This window comes from Dunckerocampus dactyliophorus, chromosome 20, assembly GCF_027744805.1.
Source record: "Dunckerocampus dactyliophorus isolate RoL2022-P2 chromosome 20, RoL_Ddac_1.1, whole genome shotgun sequence".
Taxonomy (NCBI): Eukaryota; Metazoa; Chordata; class Actinopteri; order Syngnathiformes; family Syngnathidae; genus Dunckerocampus; species Dunckerocampus dactyliophorus.
Window position 1 is genome coordinate 18,423,598 of NC_072838.1, and position 26,176 is coordinate 18,449,773.

General features: G+C 45.9%; 1 protein-coding gene across 3 annotated transcripts in view; it reads left to right on the forward strand.

The window, feature by feature from the left end:
- Positions 1–369: 369 nt before the first annotated feature.
- The window catches only part of zbtb10 (zinc finger and BTB domain containing 10), a 29,999-nt gene continuing 4,192 nt past the window's right edge, over positions 370–26,176 (forward strand). The window contains exons 1-5 of one of the 3 annotated variants that reach the window (XM_054764035.1): positions 370–1,221; positions 12,234–13,278; positions 17,806–17,862; positions 18,739–18,914; positions 19,900–23,670. In XM_054764035.1, coding sequence (XP_054620010.1) covers positions 607–1,221; positions 12,234–13,278; positions 17,806–17,862; positions 18,739–18,914; positions 19,900–20,199 — 2,193 coding nt within the window. In that variant the 5' untranslated portion in view covers positions 370–606 and the 3' untranslated portion in view covers positions 20,200–23,670. Of the gene's footprint in view, positions 1,222–12,233; positions 13,279–17,805; positions 17,863–18,738; positions 18,915–19,899; positions 23,671–26,176 lie in introns of those variants that run through there. The other 2 variants (XM_054764037.1, XM_054764036.1) reach the window with 2 other exon arrangements.

A 26,176-nucleotide genomic window follows, 5' to 3' on the forward strand; every position in this document is an offset into this window, starting at 1 on the left:
AAGCTGGTAAATATAGCAGAAAATAAAATAACCCAGCAGATGACATTTTGGTGTGGAATATTTGACCTACGATATCATAAAAACTGCCCATTCGAGTGCTTACTATGTTCTAATAGCACAAGTCAACCGCACCGAAGTATTTTTTGTCACCACAGGACAGCCTCGTATTTGGGTCAATACAGTAAAGTGATTTTAAAAAGCACATATCAGGAGAAAATGGGTGCAGCCTTATTTTTTTATGGTAAAATAGTCCCCGTGGTGCACCCCCCCTTCTGAAAACCTGCCCCCCCCCCCGAAGCACCCCACCACCACCCCTTGAAACTCCGCCCCCCACCTCCTCTCCCCCTAGTCGAGGTGCATTGTGGGGAGGAAAGTCGTTGCCATTCGACCTCTGCGGGGCCTGCGCGGACGCAGCGAGAACCCAGAAATTCATTATGCGTTTAAAAGCTTTATTTATTTCCGCATAACCGACATACTCTCACCACGGAGGGCGGAGGACAGGCAGCGACGGCCGGCCATCTCTTTCGGGTGGGAGAGGAGCTTTAAAGAAATAGATTACTGCCGTGGCGGGGAGACTGTTGACGATTTTATTATAAGAGAAAAAAAATGTCCGGTGAGAGAAACCGCAGGTCGCTGGCGTTCCGAGGCGGTGGATTAGCTGGGCTAGCGGGCTCCGGAGGCGTCGGCGGGGGGAACAGCTGGGAGGCCCCGGCCTGTCAGGACCGACATTTTAATGGCAACCGACTGGACCCGGACGAGGACGGGGACCTCGGGGCGAAGGGACCAACGCGGAAGCGAGTGGAGGGAGCCGGGTCGGTGAGCGACAGCACGGAGCCCGAGGCGGAGGAGGAAGAGGACGCGGAGGCAGCAGCCGGGAACGCGGGCTCGGGGGAAGCGGCGAACGGCTTCAAAGAGGCAACGGCCGCGGGCAGCAACGGATCCGAGTCCGGCAGCGGCGAGGCGGCGCCCAGGAAGTGCGGCGTAGAGATGAGACCCCAAACGCTGCTCCAGAAGCACTCGCTCTTCCACGCATCGTGGCTCCGCGAGTTCCCGTGGCTCAAGTTTTGCCAGGAGACGGGGCTCATGTCGTGCTTCTGGTGCCACGACGCGGCCACCAAGAACGGCGACGAGCTCATCAAAGGCAGCCGCAACTACAAGAGGGCCTTGCTGCTCAGACATCACCTGTCGTCCGAGCACGGCAGGAATGACCCCGGCAAGCAGGTAACGTTAGCCCCGCTACTTTGACGCTGTCAAACGTTGACATACATAAGCCTTTAATCACCCTGTGAGCGCCATAAACGACATTTTATCACCATCATCGAGTATGACACGTCACATATTAGACATCGTTACAAGTGATGTTTAAAAATGACTTCTCGATCCTCTATTCGGGCTAATTAGCTAGCATAAGACCGCTAACCGTAGCTAGGTGCTAAACTAGCTTGTAGCCTCGCCTTGTAGCTGGAGGTTGGAGGCTCGCTGGGGGCATAAACGCCACAAATCACCATGAGTGTAACTTTAAGTCCACTTTAAATATTCCCTGTCCACTATGTAAGCCTGGTAAGACTAGTAAATAAACATGGACATGAGTGAATGGTGCATATGTTAATGTACTCTACATATGGAATAGCTACTGTTTACAAGCTAAATGAGCAAAAAGAAATGAAAAAGGCTTCAAAGAAAACAGGAGATGACCAAGTTCCATATTTCCATATGAGCATGTAAGTTTCAGTGCAATTTGTTAGGTACACTGTTGTACATGTGTTAATATGTAATTGGTTGCACATACAGTACTATACATCTTGCCTACTATATCTACAGTGCTATATATCTTAGCTACTATATCTTAGCTACTATATCTACAGTGCTATATATCTTAGCTACTTTATCTTAGCTACTTTATCTTAGCTACGATATCTACAGTGCTATATATCTTAGCTACTATATCTTAGCTACTTTATCTTAGCTACGATATCTACAGTGCTATATATCTTAGCTACTATATCTTAGCTACGATACCTACAGTGCTATATATCTTAGCTACTATATCTTAGCTACGATACCTACAGTGATATATATCTTAGCTACTATATCTTAGCTACTATATCTACAGTGCTATATATCTTGGCTTCTATATCTTAGCTACTATATCTACAATGCTATATATCTTAGCTACTATATCTTAACTACGATATCTACAGTGCTATATATATTAGCTACTATATCTTAGCTACTATATCTACAGTGCTATATATCTTAGCTACTATATCTACAGTGCTATATATCTTAGCTACTATATCTTAGCTACGATATCTACAGTGCTATATATCTTAGCTACTATATCTTAGCTACTATATCTTAGCTACTATATCTACAGTGCTATATATCTTAGCTACTATATCTTAGCTACTATATCTACAGTGCTATATATCTTACCTACTATATCTTACCTACTATATCTTAGCTACTATATCTACAGTGCTATATATCTTAGCTACTATATCTACAGTGCTATATATCTTACCTGTCCACTTGTCAGTTTGACGCCTGCGAGCTGTCTGTTATTGTAAACAAGCCTAAAAGGTGGCATTCATTTGTATTATTCCGTGCTGTCTCGCTGTACAACACCCCCTCCGTTTTTTTTTTGTTACGTCAGCATCTGCCTTGATTGCTATCTCCTAGAGGTCACACAATAGCGAGGGTTCAACCCTTGGGGAGCCACACCTTTACCCAACCCCCCTCCCACATCTCCTCCCTGGGCTGCCTGCTCGCCCTCTCCAGGCAGTCCCTGGTGACCCTGGTGCATTTACTACCCCCCCCCCCGGCAGCTAAATTAGAGGCATTGTGCGAGAATGACCCCCCAAAATCCATACATGGTGTCACTTGGCCACACCGGACAAGAGGACGGGGGAGTAAATCATGTCGCCTTGCGGCCTTCTTTCTAGCCCCTCATGCGAGCCTTTGACTGGGCTTGAGTGGTTGAAATGGATGTCCCTAATAGAATGACACGGCATCACCTGACCCCCGTCATCCACATATTTGCAGATTAAAGGGCCCTACTGTTCAACCTTTGGGGCATATCTTATGATGAAGGCCCCGGCTTGTACGCAGTTAACAAACACTGACTTATTATTTTGAAATTACACCCCTTTATTTAAGGCCTACGTGCTTTAATTATAGGCTTACAAGGGGGGGGGCATTTTGGCAAACGTTGCAGCATGCAGCCCAGCCCAGTCATAGAGTTAGTGTAATGTGGTCACTCCTCGCCAGCCATGTATAACAACTGGCACGTTAAATACAATAAATCAGAAGAAAGGCGAACAAAATCATCCAAAAAGTTCCAAGCTGCCGCACGCTCGCTCAAATGAAGATGTTGCATAATAATGCAATCGCTCCTCGCCGGTTATACATGGCAACCGTCACACTTCATAAAAGGAAATCAATAGAAAGATTTCCGAAATAATCCAGAAAGTCAAAACCACGGCACGCTCGCTCAAGTAAAGATGTCCCACGGTGATGCGATCGCTCCTCATCAGTTGTGTATAACTGACACTGGCATTTCGTTAAGCAAATTGATAGAAAGACGCTCAATATAATCCCAAAAGCTAAAACCTGCGGCACACCCGTTCAAAGAGGTGTCGGGTCATGGAAGTTAACCTCTTCATCGGTTATGTAAGAATCATAGAAGGACTCCCAAAATAATCCAGGAAGTTAAAACCCTCGGCAAACTTGCTCAAATAAAGACCTGTTTTATAAATAATGCGATCGCTCCTCGCTAATTATAAATATAATGTCACATGTCATAAAAGAAATCAATAGAGAGACTCCCAAAGTAATCCAGGAAGTTCCAAGCCGCGGTGCGCTCGCTCAGATGAAGACGTGTCGCATGAATAATGCGAGCGCTCCTCGCCACTTGTATATGATGATGTCACATTACTTGAAACAAACCAATAGAAGGACTCCCACAATAATCCAGGAAGTCAAAACCTGGCGGCACGTAGCTCAAATGAAGACGTGTCACGTATTTAAAGTGATCTCGGCCAACGGCGATAACGCAGAGCGGGCGAGAAGTTGGAAGGAAACGACACGCCGTCGGTTGTGCAGTGAAGATCAATCGCATCAAGAAAATGACGCTGCTTCGTTTGTGTTAGAAGGGCTGGCTCGGCGCCCCAACGTGATGGCTGGGGGAAGCCCGCTGTTTTCACCTTTAAACAGCCCCCCCATAAAAGAAATGAAATCTGTACATTTTCACCGCATGAAGTGTTTATCAGACCCGACGATAACTTGACGTTTTTATCATTTTTACAGTAGAATGTGCCCGTTTGGTCCCCCCGGGTTGCTTAAGGGGTTAAGCAGATCTTGCGTCAGTGCACGATGCCGTTTTATCTGTGCTTTTTATGGCGTGGCGGCCAACATTTGCACGCCACTCTCTGACCCCATAAAAACAGGGAGTGCGTCGTCGCCTGGTGCCAAAGAGCAATCCTTCCTCACGGCCCTCGTATTCTTACAGCGCGTCCCCGAGCTGTCAGGGCGGAATTAACATCGGCTATTTGACTCTAATTTGTGAGCGAAGAGGATTGGCCTACTACATTTAGTTCCTTCCTTAGCACACGCAACCACTAATCACAATGACTTAAAGTGATCCACTAACTTGTACACATCTCTAATTGGTAAGGAGAGCAGTAGGAGTGGATTAGGGGGCTTGGCTCTAGCTTCTCCCCCAGCAACAAGGACCCCGCTCGCCGTAAAGGCGGCGGGGTTAACTGGGCCATTTCCCCAACTGTGATGGCGCTGCTGCGTGTGCGTTTGCTCTTTTCTCTTTGTAATATTTGGCACAGCGAGCTGCATGTGGAGGAAAGCGCGTTAAAGTGAACAAACCGCCTTGTTCTGTTTGCCCATTCCTGATGGTAATCGGGCCTCGGCGGCGCTGGCTACCAGCTAACTCGATTAGCCCCAGCACACAGGGCAGCTGTGCTAAAGGTGGGTCTCCTCAGAGAAGGGGGGCGGGTCTATCTAGTTTTGTGCCCGCAGCTGACTAAAATAAGGCTAAGATGGGTAAAAGTGAGGGTTTAGTGGTATTTCTCACAAAATGTTGCTGTATTTTGGAGGAAAAACCAACTGACTGCGCCCGCGAACAGGATCTAACGTAAGGAAATAGTGGAATAAATACTAGGAAACGATGCACACCCAAATACTGCAGCAATCATTCACTGGACGAGCAGACATCTGAAGTCACCTTCTCAATGTGGAAAAAGAAGTTAACCACTGTTAATATTAAAACATGAGAGCAACAACTGTAATGACCAATTATAATGTCAGCACAACTAAACATTTACTCCATCTTTTTGGATTTGTATTTTTTAACGCCAAATTCAAGAGCAAAACACGCACCCAGAATGAATCGTTTGATGCTTGCCAGGCTTGTGTGGTTGCTTAGTAGTATTTCATACAAAAACAGCTGTGATTAGTAGAAAATGGACATGTTTTGACTAGAATTGTGCGGATTATAGGGGTGTCTCGAGATCTCGCGAGATTACAACGTTTCTCATAAAAAATAACTGTCTCGTGGCCACTAGGCCTGGGACGATAGTAAATGAATTCATGCATCAAACAATAAATGAAAGTGAACTGGACCATTTTGCCGGCCTCGATATATTGCCACGAGCATGCGCGTCTGTTTTCCTCGCCCGTCGCCTCCAAACAGGAAGAGGGCTCACGCTGTGCATTGCTTTCAGCGCTTTGTCCCGGTGGGTGGAGGCGGGGCAGATGAGTGCAGAAGTGTGTAACGTAGTAGAAATGAAATGAGTAGATTGTAATATATTCCCTTATATTTTTCATATTTGGCTTTTCTTAAAGTCATGTTCAAATCTGGTGTGGTCTCTTTCTCGCAGAACCAATCTCGTGTATCGTCTTGTCCCGTGAGCCGAGTGTCGCGAGACACCCCTAATAGGAAACAGTGCAAACTCAAATAATGCAGCACAGCATCCATCTTGAAGCAACCATTAACTCTGCAGTCACCTTTTAAAGTTGTCTAATGTCATACAAGTGTAAAAATAAGTTAACCACTGTTAATATTAACACGTAAGAGCAACAAAACTCCTACAGATGTACAGTAGCTTGCCACCACCACTGTGTGACTGAGGAGTGAATGAGTAACGTTTTGCTGGGTGGGGGCTGTGTTTTTCAACCAATCTTGCTCCGATTTTACACACACGTGCTTGTCAGTCCCCTGAAGGTGTGTGCCAAATTTTGCTGTGGCTCGGCCAAACACAGTAAAGTTACAGCCGCTGTTTTCTGTGAGAAGTCTCAAGTCAGTCCCCATCTTGTTGGGGTTTAATGATATGATGGCCATAAGAATAGTAGTGCAGTCACGGCAGCGGGGGGGTGCATGTTTTGACACATTTCCCCCCCTTGTGTGTGTGCAGTGGTGCAGGAGTGTAAGAGTTAGCTCGTAAACTCGTTCTCAACGTGGTCCACATCGCTACCCCGATGATATTATGACACATTTGATATCATTTTCACGTATCGTTGTACCAACAAACTTCCAACGAAACAAGTCCAGGTGCCAGTCGCAAATTCAAGTATTAAATGACAATACTGTACATCTAGCAAGAAAGATCAAGGATCTTTTTGATTTAAAAAAAATATGTATCTTTTTAAATTAATATAATACAAATATATTTTAAAAAGTTAAAACAAATTAAATATAAATACAAATATATTTTTTAAATATTTAAAGTTGTTCAAAAATATCATAACTAAGTAAAATAATAACATTTATAGTAATTTTAACATAATATTTAAAGAATAAAATATCTTTTTGGCATACATTATTTCCAGGCTTTTGTGGGCCGCATAAAAAGATATGGCCGACTGAATACGCCCCCCCAGCCTTGATTTGACACCTGTGGCTCACACAAACAAACGCATACTGTCCTAGTTTTGGCTGCTATTTCGTGTGTGACATCTTGGAGCCCAATGTAGGACACGACGATGGTCACATGCGCTTCAAGGTGTGGGCAAAGCAACATTGGTTGTCTCTACAGGAACCAGATCCTGCAGCTGTATTTCAGTGCACGGTGAAAGAAACCAACAATCTCCCCTCTCATTTAGTTTCACTTTTGGTTTTCTTCCACCCTTTTGTCAGGCAGCACTGGACCGAATGAGGAATCCGGTAGGTGGACCCTTATGGGGGGGATTTTAACCCTCATGTTGTGCTTATGTGATGATATTTTGAGCCATCCCGGGGGTCAAAAAGCCAGTCTCGGCATCCCCAAGAGGAAAAAATTGAGAAGGTTTGGAGGGGGCTCACTTCACCCATTTTTATTGCACGTAACAAAGAAGAAGGCCTCCCCCAATTTTAGAGGGGCGACCCACCCATGGCTGTTTGCGAGATACCATAGATGGGATGTTTATTGGGGGGCCACAGGTCAGTGAAACGGGGTGGGCTGGAGCCAGAGGGAGAATTCTTGTTGAATTAGCCACTCCGCACGCACACACACACGCGCACACACACACACACACACACCCTCCTCATCTTCTTCTCTGGCACGACATTGTTAAGCGGCAGGGAGACAGTGTGTGCAGCCCTCCCACACCTTGGGCCAAACGCACACAGCAGTATTGTTCTGCTATCTGGGGACAGACTGCTAGGGTGGGGCGCCACAGTTTTAGGGGTAGACACTGTAGACGCGTGGGGTCGGGGAGGCACCGCCGTGGTTGCCCTCAGGCCGGAACCGGTCATGAGACTGGATTGGGATTTGGGTGGGGTACGGGCGGGAGGGGGCTCCTACGGGGGCGACAGTGCCGCGTTACACAAACTGTTAGGGGCGTGTCGTGTTTTGCACAGATCTGTCGGCCCCCCGGGGGTGGGAGTGGGTGGGTTGCTGGGGTGGGGTGGGGGTGCTCTGTGGTTTGTTTAGGTTTGAGGTTTATTTGTGTTGCGGCCTATCTTGATGCCTCGGTCAGTGCCTCAGCAGTCTCACACTTTACGGCCATCTTGGTTTGTTTGCATCCACCTGCCGTCCAGCTCGCATGGCTGCTCTAGCGTGGAGCAAAAACGATATTTTTAACCCATAAACGATGTCTTCCAGACATCCTCTTGTCAGCTATTTGGCCTTGCCCTCTCTGGCTCGGATTTAAACGTAGCCAGGCCAAGACTAAAGACTGGGGGTGCGTGGGAGGGTTGATCTTGACTCACATCTGGAGAAAGGATGCTCAGGATGCTATGGGGCCACCCTCCTTAGTACTGCACACATCACAAAGAGATGCACATTTTAAACCACAGGGCAGGTGTAACTAGGGTTGTGAACGATAAACCGATGCGACCAGATATTCGCTTTGACAAGCGAGAGATGCGGCTGCATCGGTATCAGTCTCCTGGATGGATAAGAACCAGCCATAAATCCTTTCATGAATCGATTGTAGAGACATGCACCAGGTATTGCAACACTGGCAACCGGCTAACACTCCGTCTCTTAAACAACGTGAGAGCCTGTGCTGCCGGCGAAACGATTGTGGCGCATGCTAGGTAGCTTAGCATGACTGAAGATGAGAATGGATCTAAATAGCATTAGCAGCAAAACATCCGTACACTATAGTGATCTAATTGATCTTATTTATTATGTGTTGTGTAAAACTAAGACGGGAACATTAAAACTTCAGTTAGCTGCTTGGTGTGGACGTCTTGATTGGGCTTATTTTTACACTTCTATGTTAAACTCGCTTAAAATGTGCAGTTGTTAAACGTTTAACCCTGGAAAGTTGACTAGAATTAATCAAAAGAAGTAGTGTAGAATTCAACAATGGATGCACTGTTACTTGAATTTTGAAGGTTGCTTGGCAACCTTATCAAGCCTCCTGCAGCTTGCACACGTAGACAGCACACACCCACACCCTTGATTGATACAAGCTGCAGCAAGTTAGATGCAGACACATAGCCACACGCCACTCATCCACTCAGGAAAGGCTACCTGCGTGTGCGGGACTCATCCTTCTTCTTCCTTCTTCCTTCTTCCTTGATGGACGAAAGGCCAGCGCCGTGACATCTTCCGGACAATTTCCTCACAGAAAAACAGAAAATACAGAAAAGTGTGTTCGACTGATCTCTTCTGGGGATAAACGAACTCCAACATTTCAACACGGAAAGGGAAACAGTTGGCGAGCGCTGTCGACACGAGTCAACACTTAGGTGCTAGCCACACGGAAACGTTTTCTAGTCGAAATGGCAAAGTATTTCATGGTTTCAGCCTTTCATCTAAACGGAAACGGTGTCCCGGGTGGGTGCCCTGAAACGGTATTTTTTGAAAACAGCTTCCAGGGTGGGGAAACAGTTTGGTTCCGTCTGCGCGTCTGCTGACAGCGCCACACGTTGGTGTGCCTTGTGTATCACATCCTTTGCACTAAGGTGTCATGGCCCGTCCAAAGACACTATGTTGTGCATCCCCCCCATCCACGTCCCAACTCGCCCTCACCCAACCCAGGGCTGCTTTCTGTGCCGCCAAAGTGCGGAGGATCGGCGGCGTGATATAAGAGAGCGATTGGAGGAGGTCTTTTTCACAAAAGGTCCACAGTGAGTGAGTGGACAATGAGCCTCGGGGAGAACGCAGACCATTGTGAAGGGGCTAAAAATGGGGTGACCCGTCTCCTTCTCCTCCTTGCCTATTGCGCTCGCTCGCGTTCCTCCATCCTGCCGCCCCCCCACCACCACCCATCAGCTCTCTGCTCCACATTTTCTCTTGTTCTCCAGGCTCAAGGTCTCACTCGTTCTCTCTCTTTGTGCCGCTCCAATCAGGCTTCCCCCCCTGCACCGAGCATCTCCCATCTTTTCTTTGTAACTTTCACCCCATTATGACTCTTCTTTTCATTATGTGTGCTCTGTCATGAAGCCTGCAAAGCATGTTCCCTTTCCCTCTCTCTCCCTCTCAATCCCTCCAGCTGTGGACGAGGATGATAAGCCCCCCCATACTGTCCTGTGTGCCCAAGCCAGGCTGCCCTGGACAAGAGCTGCAGTGTGGATGGGTGGTGGGTGGTGGGGGCTGGGTGGGGACCTCAGAGAAATGGATTTAATCTGAATTACTCGCTGAAACCCAGCTGTGTATGTGTGTGTGGGCAGCTTGCTTTCTCTGAGTGTGTGTGTGTGTGTGTGTGTTTGTGAGTGTGTGACAGTGGGTGGGGACAAAAATGCAAGGCTGTAGCAATGTGAATTATTCTGGATTAGGACATCTGCTGTGCAATTTTTCAGATGTACGTGCGTGTGTGTTCGAAAACTCACTACGTACATTTGTGGCTTGTTGCATATATTAACCTAACCATTAGTGCACGTGTGTGTGCATGCGCACTCCCCCATCTTACTCGCTGTGCTCGGTACCAGGCTGGCTCTTTGCCTTGTGCAGAGGAGGAGGAGGGGGAGGAGTAGAAGTGTTACTGCCAGCTCCCCTCCTGTCATCTTGGCCTGGACAGTAGGACAGCCGTCCTCCAGGTCTAATTGGTGGAGTTCTCTTTGTGTCAGTGAACAGAACTTTAAAAAAAAGAAACAAAAAAGCATGAAATGTCATGTTTTTAGCTATCCTGTTATGACCAAATGTGGCTTAAAGGAGGGCAGACCTCCGCCAAGGCAACAAAGGCAAATGTATGTGACAAAAAGACGAGTGGTGCCTTTATGACAGTTCCATCAATGCAACAGCGGCGTGAAATGTTGAAAATAATTTTATCCAGCCTCCTCGGCTCGTGTGCCACTCCTCCACAAAGTATATGCAATATGAGGACGTCCAATAGCGTTCCAGTTTTGCGTAAAGTGTCAAACAAAACGCCAGAAAGAAGCGAGCATTCCAGGACTGGAATTTGTCCCAAACTGAAGCATCTTGTGTGCTGAAATCACGGAAAAGAGAATTCAGTCAAGTCCGTGTTGGTCGACGTTTTTTTTGTTGGAAAACATGATGTCTGTGGTTTGGGAAAAAAAACAATCTGGAAAATTGCCATTGGCTTGCATGTGTCTATTGTGGTTGGGTTTGGTTGCCCAGTTTAAATCTGTTAGATTCCCCCCCAGCAAATTCAGTGTGGCACTCGTTGATTCATTGCTTTTCTGCTTTTTGACATCGGAGTTGCAGCACATTTGATTCCCTGACTTTTTTGTTGTCACTTGGGGCCCCTGTGATTTCCGTGAATTGGCCAATAAAAACAGAATTTCCTGTTCAACACGGAATCTTGCGGAAAGTGACATTATGTGGATGAAATGATGTCATCGTCTGGGGAAGTATTTCCCCAGCAGACCGCTCAATCATGACGGAATCTCATCCAAAACACCAACCCGCACCCTCCCGAACTAAAGACGTCGAAACTGCGTCCTAAAACACCAGAGAAAGTTGGCTAAAAACCTTGGAAACTCCTGTCTTACGGAGTGTGAATGCAAGCTAGCTGGGTTAGCTTGGTTTAGCAGCCGTGCTAGTGCTGAGTCAGGCTGTATGAATGTCTTTTACCGCTTTAATGTAAGTTAGCGGTTTTCCATGCCCGCTGACGCCGTGCGGGTTCTGAGTGGGGGGGAAAAGACGAGGGAAGATTTTGTATCAAGGTGTGCAGAGGCTGACATCCCATCAGAAAGGTTAGCCAGGCTTCATCCATCTCTCAATTACTGGGCATGTTTTGCATCAACAAATGTAAGGACGTTTTACTCACTAACCCCAAAAGCACACAATCTCTATGCTGGTAAAACAAGTGGGAAAGGGAAAAAAAATGGAATTATAAAAAATGAAAACAGAAAAAATGGAATTTAGAAAAAAAAAACAAGGGAATTCATGTTGCCCGAGTCACCCTGCCCCCATCAAACTCATAACAAAAATGTTTTATGAAGTAATACACTCAGCAACAACACAAGCAATGTTTACTAACATTGTGGAGTTGGTCAAGAGAGCTGCTCTTCCAAAGAATTCCTACTGAACTTTGTCCATGCTCGGAGCTGTAACCCTCTAATGAATTCCAGGCCGCGCAGCCCATCCCTCCATTGTACCTCATTTGTATCCCCGCTCCCCTTTTGGAAGCCTGTTGAACCTGTTTCACCCCTCTAGCGGGCGTGTCAGGAACCCTCGGGGTGTTTGCTGATTGGTAAAGAGTGTTTTGTGAAGATGAGGCTCCAGGAAGAGATATTAGTATAAACACACAATAGCGCTTTATTGTGCACATGGCCGGCAGAGTGCTCACAATGTCCAACAGCAAATATGTTCTGTGTCTTGAAAAAGGAGACGGGGAGGCCCGCCGACAACGCCAGCCCATCCACAAACTCCTCCGACGAGGACTTCCGCAACAAACCCCATGAGAACTCGTACTGCTACCAGCTGCTCCAGGAGCTGGACAAGCAGCGCAAGAGCGGCATCCTCTGCGACGTCAACATCGTGGTGTCGGGCCAGGTGTTCCGCGCGCACAAAAACATCCTGGTGGCAGGCAGCCGCTACTTCAAAACCCTCTACTGTCTGACCCAGAGCGAGGCCCAGGACCAGGCCACCGTCACGCACCTGGACGTGGCCGCCGTCCAGGGCTTCTCTGTGATCCTGGACTTCCTCTACTCGGGGAACCTGCTGCTCACGAGCCAGAACGCCATCGAGGTCATGTCGGTGGCGAGTTACCTCCAGATGACCGAGGTGGTGCAGTCGTGCCGGGCGTTCATCAAGGACGCCCTCAACATTAGCATCAAGCAGGAGGCCCCCGACTCGGTGGTCGTGGACTACAACAAGCGGCAGACGGTGGCCAAGGACGGGCAGCGGGGCCCGGACCGGAAGCCCAGCAACTTCTGGGCCACGAGCATCCTGTCCAAGCTGTCAATCAAAGCCAGCAACAACCAAGGAAAAGAGGCCGCCACGGAGGACGACGAAGAAGGCGGCGGCGGCAGGGTAAAGGAGGAGTCCAGCGACATCGAGGTGACGACGGTCGGGGGCGAGGGCTGTGCCCTGGTGCCCCCCAGGGCCTCGGGGAGCTGGAGCCAACACAACGACAACTCCTCCGATTCAGTAGAGACCAACGAGCCGCACTCGGCGGGCGCCCAGACGCAGGTGTTCGTCTGGAACGAGCCGGCCACGGGCGGCGGCGTGGGGGCGGCGATAAAGCGTGAGGCGCCGGACGCCGCCGCTGCCGCCGCCGGGAGCGGCCGGCGGAAAAAGCAGACCACCACGCGGAGGTTCGTCTACAACTTCCCGCCGGAGCCCGAGGAGGGCTTTGACGAGGGAATGTTCATCCAGCCGTCGGCCTCCTACCCCAGAGAGGACTTCTCTTCGCTCTCAGAAAACGCCGGTATGACGCACATCTGCACCCTTTCAGATCTTTACCGCCATCATTATGACCACTTTTACAGCCCTCGTTGTTTTTGAGTGAAATCTACACACACATTCCCATCTATCACATGCAGCAACACGGCATGGACGTGTGCCTCAGGACGACACAAGTACGTACACTTGCTGTGATAACGTTGGGCAAACGTATCGCCGTTCATGTCACAGTATTTTCATTGCAGCTCGAAAATGTGTTATATCTGAATCCAGTCAAAACACTCATTTTTAATCATAACACGGTGAAAGTGGAAGTATTTATGATACGTAACAGAAACATATAAAGCCAAACAAATAAATCAAATGTAGTTCTCAATGGAGTCTACTGTAGTGTGGCTAATCAAGTCACAACACAATCAATATTTTTGGACGTACCGGTGCCGCCCAGTGCCAACACATGGAAGCCCAGTTCAGACTGCCAGGAATAACGGAGTACTTCCACGTGGGGGCCGTGCCGGACCTCCTTTCTCTCCTACCGTAGGAACGGAATGACTCAAAAGTTGAATGGTTTTCATACTGTGGTGCACCTTGAACGCGCTAACTGGCCAGATGCCTAGTGCTAACGTTACAGGAAATTATGCTAGCTTTAGCCTATTTACGGAGGAAAAACACAATGATTAAAGCGTCCATGTCTGTAGCTGAGCTCCAGGGATGCATTTTAAGATGTGTAGCAAAGCCTGCTGATTTAAAAAAATGTTTATTTTTAATGGGGTCAGATATATTATGGCTCTCACTCATTTTTTAGAGCGACAAATAGATAAATAATAAGCCCACCTGAGAAGAAAGGCCACTGAGACTGTTTAAGCTTGCGCAGCATATCATTTTCCTGCTCTGAAGACGAGCTTTGGCCAGAAAAAGCGCCCTGAGAGAAAAGTGCGTGCGTGCGTGCGTGCGTGCGTGCGTGCGTGCGTGCGTGCGTGCGTGCGTGCGTGCGTGCGTGCGTGTGTGTGTTGTTTTAAGGCCTCTTCATCCCAGTGCCGCAGTTGCGCCTCCCAGCAGAGATGTGTGCGCTTATTGAGCGCTCAACCTGCCCGCCGTCCGCTGATGATCTCCACTAATCACTCCAGATCCGGGGGGGGGGGCTTACCCGTGTTAACGCCCGCCTGGATCGCTTTGTCCCCGCCGCACGCTGACCGCTGCGGACACCAGGCACCGACGTGCGTTCAGTTCCTTGTGTGCTTTATGAAATAAAAAATAAAGGCCTGATCACTGGATGCAAAATCCTCTTTGTGGTGTTTTATAGATTTTTCTATCGCTTCTGGATTCCCTTGAATAACCTTTTAATCTAGCGCTGCTCCATCCCTTCTCCTATGCCGTAATCTCTCCTTCGGCCTTTAAAGCGTGCTTCTCTACAATGATATTATGGAATGGATGGAGTGTGGGGGGCTGTTGTTGGATGCGCTGGAGAGAGAGAGAGAGAGAGAGAGAAGCCCTCCCTAATGCAGGATAATGAAGAAAGCAGGGGAAACATTTCTCTCCCTCAGGCCTCCCCTAAATGCGCTCCAATGCTCTTAGTGCCAGCAGCTCCTCCTCCAGCTCCTCTAATGCACTCCACAAGTGATGCTGGGGGGTGCTAATGGCCCCTCCATGGCCATGGTGAGACCACTGCAGTTTTCCTGCATCTTTTTCACAGCTTTGCCTGAAATATAAACACTTTAGTTTTTACTCGCCATAAATGAAAGGTCCCATATTTTAGTTTTTTTCACCAGAAGTGTCCCACAAGAGGTCCCACTATGGTGTATTAGTGTACAGTTGTGTGCCTCGGTGCCTAGAAGTGCTTTTTAAGGCCTACTGGGAACATGCCGTTTTTGTGTCTGTGGCTTTAATGCTAATGGGCCAGCGTGAGGCTCCAAGAAGCCTGATGGTGCACTTTAGCATACGCTCGACTGCTGACGACCAGAAGTCATGGGCACACCCACAAAAAGCCCTAAAAATGCCTTTTTTTTGATCCTCTAAACCAGAAGACGATACACGAGATTGGGTCAACAAGGTCGAGACGAGATTTTATCATTAATTTTAAGAAAAGCACAATGAAAAAATATGACTATATTGCAATCAACGTATTTAACTTCTACGTTGCACTCTTGTGTATGTCTACTGTGTGTATGCTCACTCTGTTCATGCCCTTGTTCTATGGAACAAACGCGCCAAGGTGCTGAAAATGCACTTCCTGCCTGTTTGGAGGCGAGAGATGAGGCAAACACACACACACGCACATGGCGATATGTTGATGATCCGCTTCATTTTTGTTTATTGCGATTGATTAATTTATTATTGACAAGGGCCAGAAATCTTGTCACGTTTTAATCTCGAGAGATCTTGTGACACTTACTAAACGTGCTCTTCACAACATCCCGTCTTCCTTTTCGCAAATGAAAAGCCGCAACCTCAAAAGCGCCTCTTCTCTCACAACAAACGTGAGGAGACGGATTGTTGGATTTGGTGCTCCTAAAGGTTCGGGACACAGTAGAACATCATTGAATGCATCACAGGGGACCTTTTTAAATGGAAGACAGAAGATTCTTGACATTTTTTCCTTTCTCCTTTATGTTTGAGTCGGACAGTGTCTCCTTGCAGTCTGGCACGCCGATGCCTGATTAGCCTCGCGCCGCGCACAGTGCTGGTTTTTGTTGTGACTCGTTCTGGATATGTGCGTCACATGATGTCCGCACTGTCGCCTTACAAAAACAATAGAGGCAGGGAGGCCCGACGAGCATGCATTTGACTCCACTGGAGTCCTGTGTGTTTTTAATGTGTCGGACCCGCATTGTTAGTGGACGTAATGTGTTCCATCTTACCGTACAGATGATAATTGCACCCAAATGTCAGCCTTGTAAGGGCATTTATTTGGCACATTTATCTAATCAGGCGCGCCGACACGTCGCTTGTACTGAAAAACCATAACAGCCGTGTTGTTTTGTTCGCTTGTTTACATAACAACAGCATTTCGGAGCCCCGAAACGTAAACAAGTTTTCAGCGTGCGCATGCGCCAGAACATCGCGACCAAAGCAAAATGGCCGACCACAACACACTTAGGATAACTCTTCATGCTTCTCCATCAAAGTGTATTCAACGGAGGTGGGCGTGGCCGCCCCACTGGCCATCTAGTCATTTCAGGTATCAACTTATGGCCACCCCTATGTGAGGAATGGTCTCACCTTGGCCTCCCCAATGAAACATTTGTGGTGAAGTGCTGCTCTAACCGCTGGTTGTTTATACTAGGGACCGTCGCGTAAATGACACCACACATTGATGAATAATCACACCAAAGATTAGTCCTACGCACACGCCTTCCAATTGGATCTTGTATTGGATTAGGGACCCATCTCTCAGAGGTCGGTCATGCTGTGTAACAAGTACTTGGTTGCATTATTTGTAATGCTTTGAAGAGCTACTTTCATAACCATTTTCAATTCCACAAATTCATGTTTGTAAATGTTTGGCCTGCACCGGATCGGATCGGAAGACTATCAAAACAACTGGTATTGGGTCAGAAGCCAAACAACGTGGATGGGGACATCCCCCCATTGCAGTCTTTCAATCCATTTTGAAATTCACTTGTACACATGAAGCAATTGCAGGCATACAGTATATCCTGCAAACGCACAACATGGCGTCTGGTCAAAGCCTCTTCTTTGCAGGAAATGATGGCGTGATTTGTGACACAGCGCCCCCTGCTGGATTCCTAGCAGCAGCACTTCCCCGTCCCTGCAGACACTGTCCATCAAACCACTTTTATGTACCTTTTTTTTTATATAAAAACAGATTACAGACTGAATTCCTAAACGGAATACGATCGTAAGTATTTGCATTCCTGTGCTTTCATCGCCAAGTACTGGCCTGGCATGTCCCCTAGAATTTGGTCTTTTGCCTTTTTGCACCTCATGCAGGGGCTGAGTCGTTACCTCAACGGTACAGTCCGCCCACCCCACCCCCACAAATTGGGGACAGCTGAGTCTTTTCCATGCAAGCATGGAGGCAGCTGGTGTTGAAAGTGAAGGCCGGGTTCTAGTCTCCCTCCAGCTCTTAGCCACTAAACACGCCTGTGGGATTATCAAAAAGGGGCAGGGCGGCCAACTCCGGGGGCCACTCAAACACGGCAGTTTTCCAAATATTGACCAAGGGTGCGCGTCGTTAGTGTCCTTAATGGGAGCTAAGGGCTCACGGTGGAGGAAGTGGACACACACACACACACACACACACACACACACACACATACATACAGGTGCTCACACACAAAAGCTGAGCACCGCCCTCAACCAGCCCCCGCCCTTATCAACGCTGCTTTACATACAATGGAGGCCCGTTTGTGTGTGTGTGTGTGTGTGTTTGTGTGTGGACTGGTTGCTTGAGTACACAGGGTGTCGTGACAGCCTAGCCACCCCCTATCCCTACCCGACATCAAACAAACCCGAGAACCACCTCTCACCTTCTCTTTCTCCCTCTCCCTTCTTTCCTGTCGCCACCTCGAAACCACCCCTCCTTTCCCAGAGCTGGCCAATCAGATCCAGTATAGCATCATCCAGCAAGGGGAGTCCTGGGAGAATGGTAAGATGTCGCTCTAACAACACAACTTCCTCATGCTTTACAGTTCGCTGGCCAAGGGGGTGCCACACATAAGAAATACGCTTTAAATAGGAGGCGGGGCTTGCGTTTGCCCCACCCAAGCAAGGCACTACTAACCTCTGCAATGTTTACTTTGTTTGTCCTTATTGATAAAAAATTCAAGAGCTCTGTCTTTATATCTTTAGGAGGTACAGCAAAGAGAAAAAAGGTGTGTTCGTGTCTCACATAAGGATTGTGGGTGATGCACCTTTCCTTTAAAGGACCATGTTAGCATGACGAACAATAGACACGCATCTTGTGTACACGTTATGTAGAAACCTGTTCATGTGTCATCCCTGTGCCGCCACAACACACACACAAACACACGCACGCCAGCACGCACGCAGGTAAATCCCCCCTGCCCCCCCTCCGCAGACTTGCCATGACGACGACGCTCAAACAAAAGCCTGTGGCTCTTCACTCCCATTTTGGAGCCCTTTCAAAATCAATAGCCGGCCAATTTACCCTCCAAACCATCTGTCCACAGTAGCTCGTTAGCATCGGGGGTGGGGGTGGTGGGCCGGGGAGTGGGTGTAGGTCAGCATTTTAGTTTTGTTGTGATTGGCTAGCGCTGGTCAGTTGACACAAAGCAGAGCAGCTTCTCACCTCCTCCTTGAGTCAGCATCCCCACCCCTATTGCCTTGGCAACGCCCTCAGAGTCGCCAAGTGGATGACAGCGAAGGTTGCCTAGCGACAATTTTGCACGGCTTGCCGTCCTTCACTCTAACGAGCTGTTATCGATGATGTGAAAGATCCTCTACTTTGAAAGACTCTTCTACTTTGTTCTTGCTGACCATGATTCCCCGCCCCCAAACACAGGCGAGTCGCCGCTCCTCGCCATCAACAAGCTCAAGTGCCCCCACTGTAACTACATCGCCAAGCACCGGCGCACGCTCAAGAGGCACCTGGTCATCCACTCGGGCGTCCGCTCCTTCAGCTGCGACATCTGCGGAAAGCTGTTCACCCGCCGCGAGCACGTCAAGAGACATTCCCTGGTAAGAGCAAACACGCACACCAACCCCCCCCCCCACCACAGAGCTTAGGTATACTTGGCACGATTCTGCAAATAACGTGGTAATAGTGTCTACGGGAAATCCATTATTGATGTACGCAGGTATTACTAAAAACCCACAACTAGCAAGAGTCAGTGAAAATGGTCTTTTGGGGGGAGAAAAGGGTAAAAAAAAAAAAAAAAAAAACATTCCAGAACTCTGTGTGTTCATTTCTGCAGGAAAGCTGCCATTTTTTGGAAGGTGAGGCTTGTTTATTAGTGAATGACCTTATGTTTAAAGACTGTAGCGCCACCTATTGGTTTGGAGTCAAGAGTTTATTTTGAAAGCTATTTTTGTGGATGTAGTTTTTTTGTTTTCTTGTGCACCTGTACAGTACAAGGTGTTTAATGAATAAGTAGGCTGGTCACGATAATCGATAAATCAATTAGCCGCATGACAAATAAAAACAAACTGGATCATTAGTTAGCATAAATAATAATAGTGCAGTAGCTAGCTGGCTAGCTAGCAGTGGGAGTGTGTTGTGGCGTCGTCCAATAATGCTAACATCTTGGAGCGTCCATTTTGGATCCCAAAGTCATCTCAGTTTGTGTTGTGGCGCAAACGTCACACCCATGTTTACACTCAAGGTCAGGTTGGGGACTCTACGAGGTAGCGGCCGGCCACCATCTTGGACAAGGCTAACGTTGCGTCGGGAAGCGTTTTGAGGCTACGCCGGAGGCTGTGAAAATTTCACCTTCCCGCCGCCATCGTGATGTCAGCTGTCCTAATGTACACCTTTACGTCGGGTAGCGACGAGCCAGACAATTTAGCATTTAGCCACTAAAGGGGAGGATGATTCCCTCTGGAGGTGGTGGCGAGCTAACAAAAACAAACAAAAAAAAAAAACGGAGGTGAACGAAGGTTGAAGGAAACACGACTCACCGTGTACATTCCCCCATCCCGACCACCCCACCTCCCCACCCTCCAGGTGCACAAGAAGGACAAAAAGTACAAGTGCATGGTGTGCAAGAAGATCTTCATGCTGGCCGCCAGCGTGGGCATCCGCCACGGCTCGCGCCGCTACGGCGTGTGCGTGGACTGCGCCGACTCGCACCAGGCCACCCAGGAGGGCCTGGAGGCCATGGAGGCCATGGAGTTCCCCCGCGATGACGACTTCGAGGGCGAGGAGGGTGAGGACCTGGAGGGGGAGGAGCCTGTTGACAACGACCAATCAAATTGGGCGGAGGGCAACACTGGTGCTGCCCTGGAGGAGGACAAAGAGTTTTAAAGGAATCTGTGTTGAATATACGTGTGCTACACGAGACGACAAGCTGGTAAACAATCAACTCCAAAGTGCTATCAAACCTCGAGGTTTCTTCATTCTGCGAGTTTGACAAGGATTTAAAAAGAAAAAAGCTTTGGTAGCGTGGGAACCCCGCCGTGTACAGATTTTATTATTATTGTTATTGTTATTAATATTATTATTATTATTGATGCCCACGAGAGAAAGATTCTAAGATAAATCAGGTTTTTTTGTTCTTTGGTGATGTATTTTTATTATTTCCTGTTAAGTGGGCGGGGTGACGTAGAGGTGGGGTTAGGCCAATCATCTAAAAAAAAAAAAAAAGTTAATTATTTAATTTAAGAAGAGAGAGAGATATTATGGTCTTACCAGATAATCACATTTTTATTTCCATTTCTTTTCTTTTTTTGTTGCTGTGTAGATGATGTTTAGGTGCGCTAAATATCTTATTATTCTGTTCTCTTGGTTTTTTAATTGTTATTATTTGTGATTTTTTTTCCCTTTTCCTTGCACAAATCTTGGAACCAAAAAATCTGTTTAGTGACTCTAATGTATCTCAGCCATATTTATGATATTAATTTAAAGAAGCTTCGAGGCTGTGACGTGGTGCCAAACAGACCGCACACCAAGATTTAGCAGGAGAGCGAAAGAAAAGGATTCAAAACTACTGAACACGCTTACGAGAAACGACACCTTTTTAAAGTGAAAAATATATATATATGAAAAAGATCTATATAAAGTGCAAGGGGAACTATTCTAGCTAGCTTTATACAAATCACCGCGTCACAGTAACACTTTATTGTCGATGAAACAAAAAGCATTTGACCTTCACTTAAAGCTTGAATTGTTGTTTTTGTTTTTTTGTTTTTTGCCAAATGATTTGGTGCTGTAATGAATGCTTTAGTGGCAGAAATACTGGACCTACGCAGTCAGGCTGATGACGGGGGCGTCCAAACCTGAAATTGACAGTTAGGGAGGGAGCAGGCGCTTGAAACACGCAAAAACCAATCCAGTGGAGGTAAGACATGCTCAGCCAGGGTGCGGCATCCCTTGGAATACAATATGGTTAAGGGGTAGAGGGGGTCACTAAACCCCCCAAAAACCTCCTTGAGGATGTATGTCAATTTTCTCACCGCACAAACTAAAAATCAATCATCTTGGCTTTAAACACACCTCATGTTAGCGTAGTGGGGTTGGAAAGGATGTTTCACTTTTCATCCAAAAGGCTTGTTCAGGTCTATGCTTTTGCATGTGGAGTCTCCCGGTTCATTTCTCTGGTGGGAGTGTCTCTAGGGGGTGGTCACAGCTGAGCTGTTGGCAAAACCACTCTGCCTGTGGAATGAGACAATCTTTGGGGGAGAGATTTGTGGACATAGTTGTGAGCCAGGGGTGTTCAAACCTTTTCCACCAAGGGCCGCATTCAGAAAACTCAAAAAGCTCTTTTTCTACATCTTTTTGATTTGATAAAAAGGCTTAAGAAATCCATTTTCATACATTTAAAGCCAAAAGTTGATTTTTCCTCCGTTTCTTCTGTTTTGTTTGTACAAAGTGCCACACGTGGGACACCATAGCAACACCCCCCTATCGTGAGCACCCCCAGGGGAGGGGACACACCCACTGGAGACAAATAGGGAGACTCCGCGCTAAAGGTTGACAACTAAGTTGCCGCCCCTCCTCAGGGGGAGCTCTGCCTACCCCCACCTTGTTTGTGCGTGGCCCTGAATCCTCCTCAGTAAAGGTCCGATGCGGGCGGTATATCATTTCATTTCCAGAATATTCCGCGGGCAAATAAAAACGGAGCCCCCGTGGCTGCACTTTGGACCCCCCCGGCTTATCTAACTGACTGGGCTTCACCTCCTATACAACACTGTCGACTATCAGGTAATCTTCGCCATGCTTTTAACCTTTTCTAACTAGATAGAACTACCGGCAGTACTTTTTAACGAGGACCTAAGTGGACGTCTTGTTTATATTTGGTACCGGTTCTATACATACAGTATATACACACACACACACACACACACACACACCTGCAACGCCGTTGATATATTTGATTGTGTGAGGAGACGTCCCATTTTTTATGTTAATTTTATTTGGTCTGCCAGGTAGGAAAACACTTTGTTCCAAAAAAAAAAAAAAAAAAAGAGTGGATCTCTATGGCGCCATCATAGACATGCACTTACTTCCCTTTTTGTGTTCACCACAATCATTTCTTTTCTTTTCTTTTCTTTTCTTTTCTTTTCTTTTCTTTTCTTTTCTTTTCTTTTCTTGGAAATGTCCCCAAGAGGGGGCCTGGATGGAACTATCTTTCTTCCAACTGTTTTTTGTTGTTATTTAATATTGACTCCAAAAATGCAATCAAGACTGTTCATTTCTATTTGTCCAACCAAAATTATTCTTTATTATTATTATTATTATTATTATTATTGTTGTTGGGTTATTATGTGTGGGAGGAGCCAGGCGATAGTGTGGGGGGGGAAATCCTGTAATTGTTTTTCTCTACATTTTTTTAAACTAATGCTAAGCTACCATTCACTTTACCCCTCGCCCCTTCTTGTTCTAATTTTCCTGGTTATTAGCACATATTTCCAATGTGGACAGAAAGCTCGGCGCAGCAGTACGTGTGTTCATATGCAGTTTGTACGGAAACGTGTAACCTCCCTTTACTCAGTGGAAGAAGAAGTATATTTTAGCCTAGCTTCATCCTCCTCGTGTCACTTTTACCTTCAAATCACTGTGGGTGGGCCTGTATAACGGATATATATATATATGTGGAGAATCTATCAGATGAATATATATATATATATGTATGTATGAAAAATAGATTATTTAACTATAGTGGACTTGCAAACCTCCTGGCGCTGTTTTTTTTTTTTTTTTTAATTTTCAAGAACCTTCCGCTTGCTCTTTTGTTGAGTGCTGCTTGTCCATCACCTGTCCATCACCTGTCCATCACCTGTCCATCCTGTCCATCCTGTCCTGTGTTTGTTCTTTTGATACGATTCACCATCCTACTGATTTGTATTGTCATGAATGATTTTTAATGCTGTATTTCTTACACGGACAACAAACCCAACAAAACCCAAGCAAAAACACTAACAGATGTCATGTTTTTGTTCTCCCCCCACCTCTTTTTTTCCGGCTGTATTTTTTTACGCTGTTGCTGCAAAAAAAAAAAAAAAAGAAAAAAGAAAAAAAAGAATAATAACCAAACAAACAAACCAACTAAAAGTTGTATTTTTCAACTTTGTTGCTCTTTCACACAGCGATGCAAAACTCGGTGCCCTCCGAACACAAAGCAAAAATTCAGGTTACTCTTTTTACGTTTTTACCAGATGTTTTCAAAGATGGAACGACATTCTCCTCGTTTTTTTCTGTTTTACAAATAAGAAATTGTACTACTGTTCCTCTCTATACTACATTTTAAGAATAAAACTTTGATATTGCTCTCATTTATTTCTTGGTGGTCCTCTATTTTCTGTCATCCCCCCTCCCCCAATACTGAACTCGAAATTGAAAGAAGGAAAATGCAACAAAATGGAGGGCAGTGAAGCATTCAAGCGTATTCAAGAGTCATGCTGAGTACAGTAAATGTGTACGTGTTGGCAGGTCTGCACCTAACATTGAAAGTACTCCTGGTAAAATGAAAAAAAAACAGTGCATATACGTATATGTATGTGTATATGTGTATATGTATATATATATATATGTATATATATATATATATTGTGTGTGTGTATATATATATATATGTATATGTGTATATATATATGTGTGTATATATTTATATATATATATATGTATATGTATATATATATATGTATATGTATATATATGTATATGTATATGTATGTATATATATGTGTATATATATGTATATATATATATGTGTGTGTGTGTGTGTTTCTTTATGAGAAGTGTCAGCAGCCCTGGTCTGGGTTAACAGAAGGTGGACTTCAAAGTGCTGCCCCCTGCTGGCAGGCTACAATATCGTGATTATCGCATTATGTGTCATGACCACCAGGTGGCAGCACTTGCCTGTGTATTTTCCTCCCGTTGGGTTTCAGTCCCTGCACGTTTGACCCCAACATGAAGACTTGATGCATTTTTCAAATCTTTGCATTGATTTTACACTGAATTGAATGACACGTCTGCGCTTTGTACCAATCCTGCGACAAAGGTCGCATGAAACGTCATCTTTAGATCATTTTAAGATGTTTAGAGTCTTATCTCTTGTTGCCGTGGCACCTGAACGCGTCAAGAGTCCACCAAGGTGACCTGGAGGCGTGTCCAAATGTGGCAAGAATGCATGGAAAAAAGCCTTAACCTTAAAACGCGTGTATTTCCAGTGTGCCTTCCTGCCTTTTTCACGCCTCCTTTTGTGCGGTTGTCTGTCAGCAGTGTTGGCGGCAGGCTGCGACCCCCCCCCCTCCATTGTTTGGCGCCGCTGCCACTTATTGACACAGGGCCCCCGCTGCTGCTTGTTTCCATGCCCCCCCCCCAACCCACGGCAGAACGGAAGGCCTCGGACCTGGGGGGAGTTTGTTAGCGCTACTTTGGCGCTCCTGGAGCACTTGTGGGGGGGGTAGCGGTCGCATGTTTACTCACTATTATGGCAGCTAGCATAAGAAATATAGCCAATAGCTGATGGTGGCACTGATCTAAGTGGGATTGACTTGAAATTTCTCACACAGCTCTGCACATTTGTTTGCTTGCTTTTCCCATTTCTTTTCTTGAAGTTTTCTAAATATTTCAACATTTACATTTTCTTGGAAGGTTCTGACTTTAATATTTTGACTTTGTTCTCACGATATTTTGACTTTATTCTCGTGATATTTTGATATTGTGACTTTATTCTCGTGATATTTTGATATTTTGACTTTATTCTCGCGATATTTTGACTTTATTCTTGTGATATTTTGCTATTTTTACTTAATTCTCGCGATATTTTGACTTTATTCTTATGATATTTTGATATTGTGACTTTATTCTTGTGATATTTTGACTTTATTCTCATGATATTTTGATATTTTTACTTTATTCTCGCGATATTTTGACTTTATTCTCATGATATTTTGATATTGTGACTTTATTCTTGTGATATTTTGACTTTATTCTCATGCTATTTTGATGTTTTGACTTTATTCTCGTGATATTTTGACTTTATTCTTGTGATATTTTGATATTGTGACTTTATTCTCGTGATATTTTGACTTTATTCCTGTGATATGATCATTTCTTCCTACCTAATTTTCCCAGAATTGCAACTTTATTCTTTGTTTTGTTTTTCATAAAAAATGTTGTTTTCCGTAACATTCTCTTACTATTCCAACTTTGCTCTTGAAAAATTAGTTGTTTTTTCAATTTTAATAATTGTTTTTTCCTCATATCATGACTTTATTATTGTAATTGTATTTTCCTTGTAATATTACAACTTCATTTTTCTAAAAAATTGTGACCTTTTTCTTTATTTCATTTTGATTTCAGTAATTATTTTTTCCTCCTCATGTTATGACTTTATTCTCATAAAAGGACAACTTTGTTCTTGTTTCATTTTTGTTTTAATAATTTTAATAATTGCTGTTTATTGTTTTCATTTTTTGTGCGTAATTGTGTTTGTAGCGTGTGCCACGGGCCGCTGCTTTGGCTGACGCTGGTTTCAAATACTTCAATGAGCGCCGTGAAAAAGAATGAAAAACCAAACCACTAAGAGGTTTCTAGGCAACGAGAAAGGCTGAATCGTCTGAAAAGGAGAAAGTGTGGCGTTTGTGTGTCATAAACAAAGGAAAGCAGAAAAACAAACGCACACACGGTCAGTGGTCTGTAACGTTGTGTTTGTGTTGTTGGTGTGAGGCGTTCTACTTGTCTTTAGTGTGTGGGTGCGTGCTGCTGACGTCCAGCCGCTGGCGTTGACACAGTAAACTGATCCTGAGGGGTCTGAGAGGGGAAATATCACACGCAC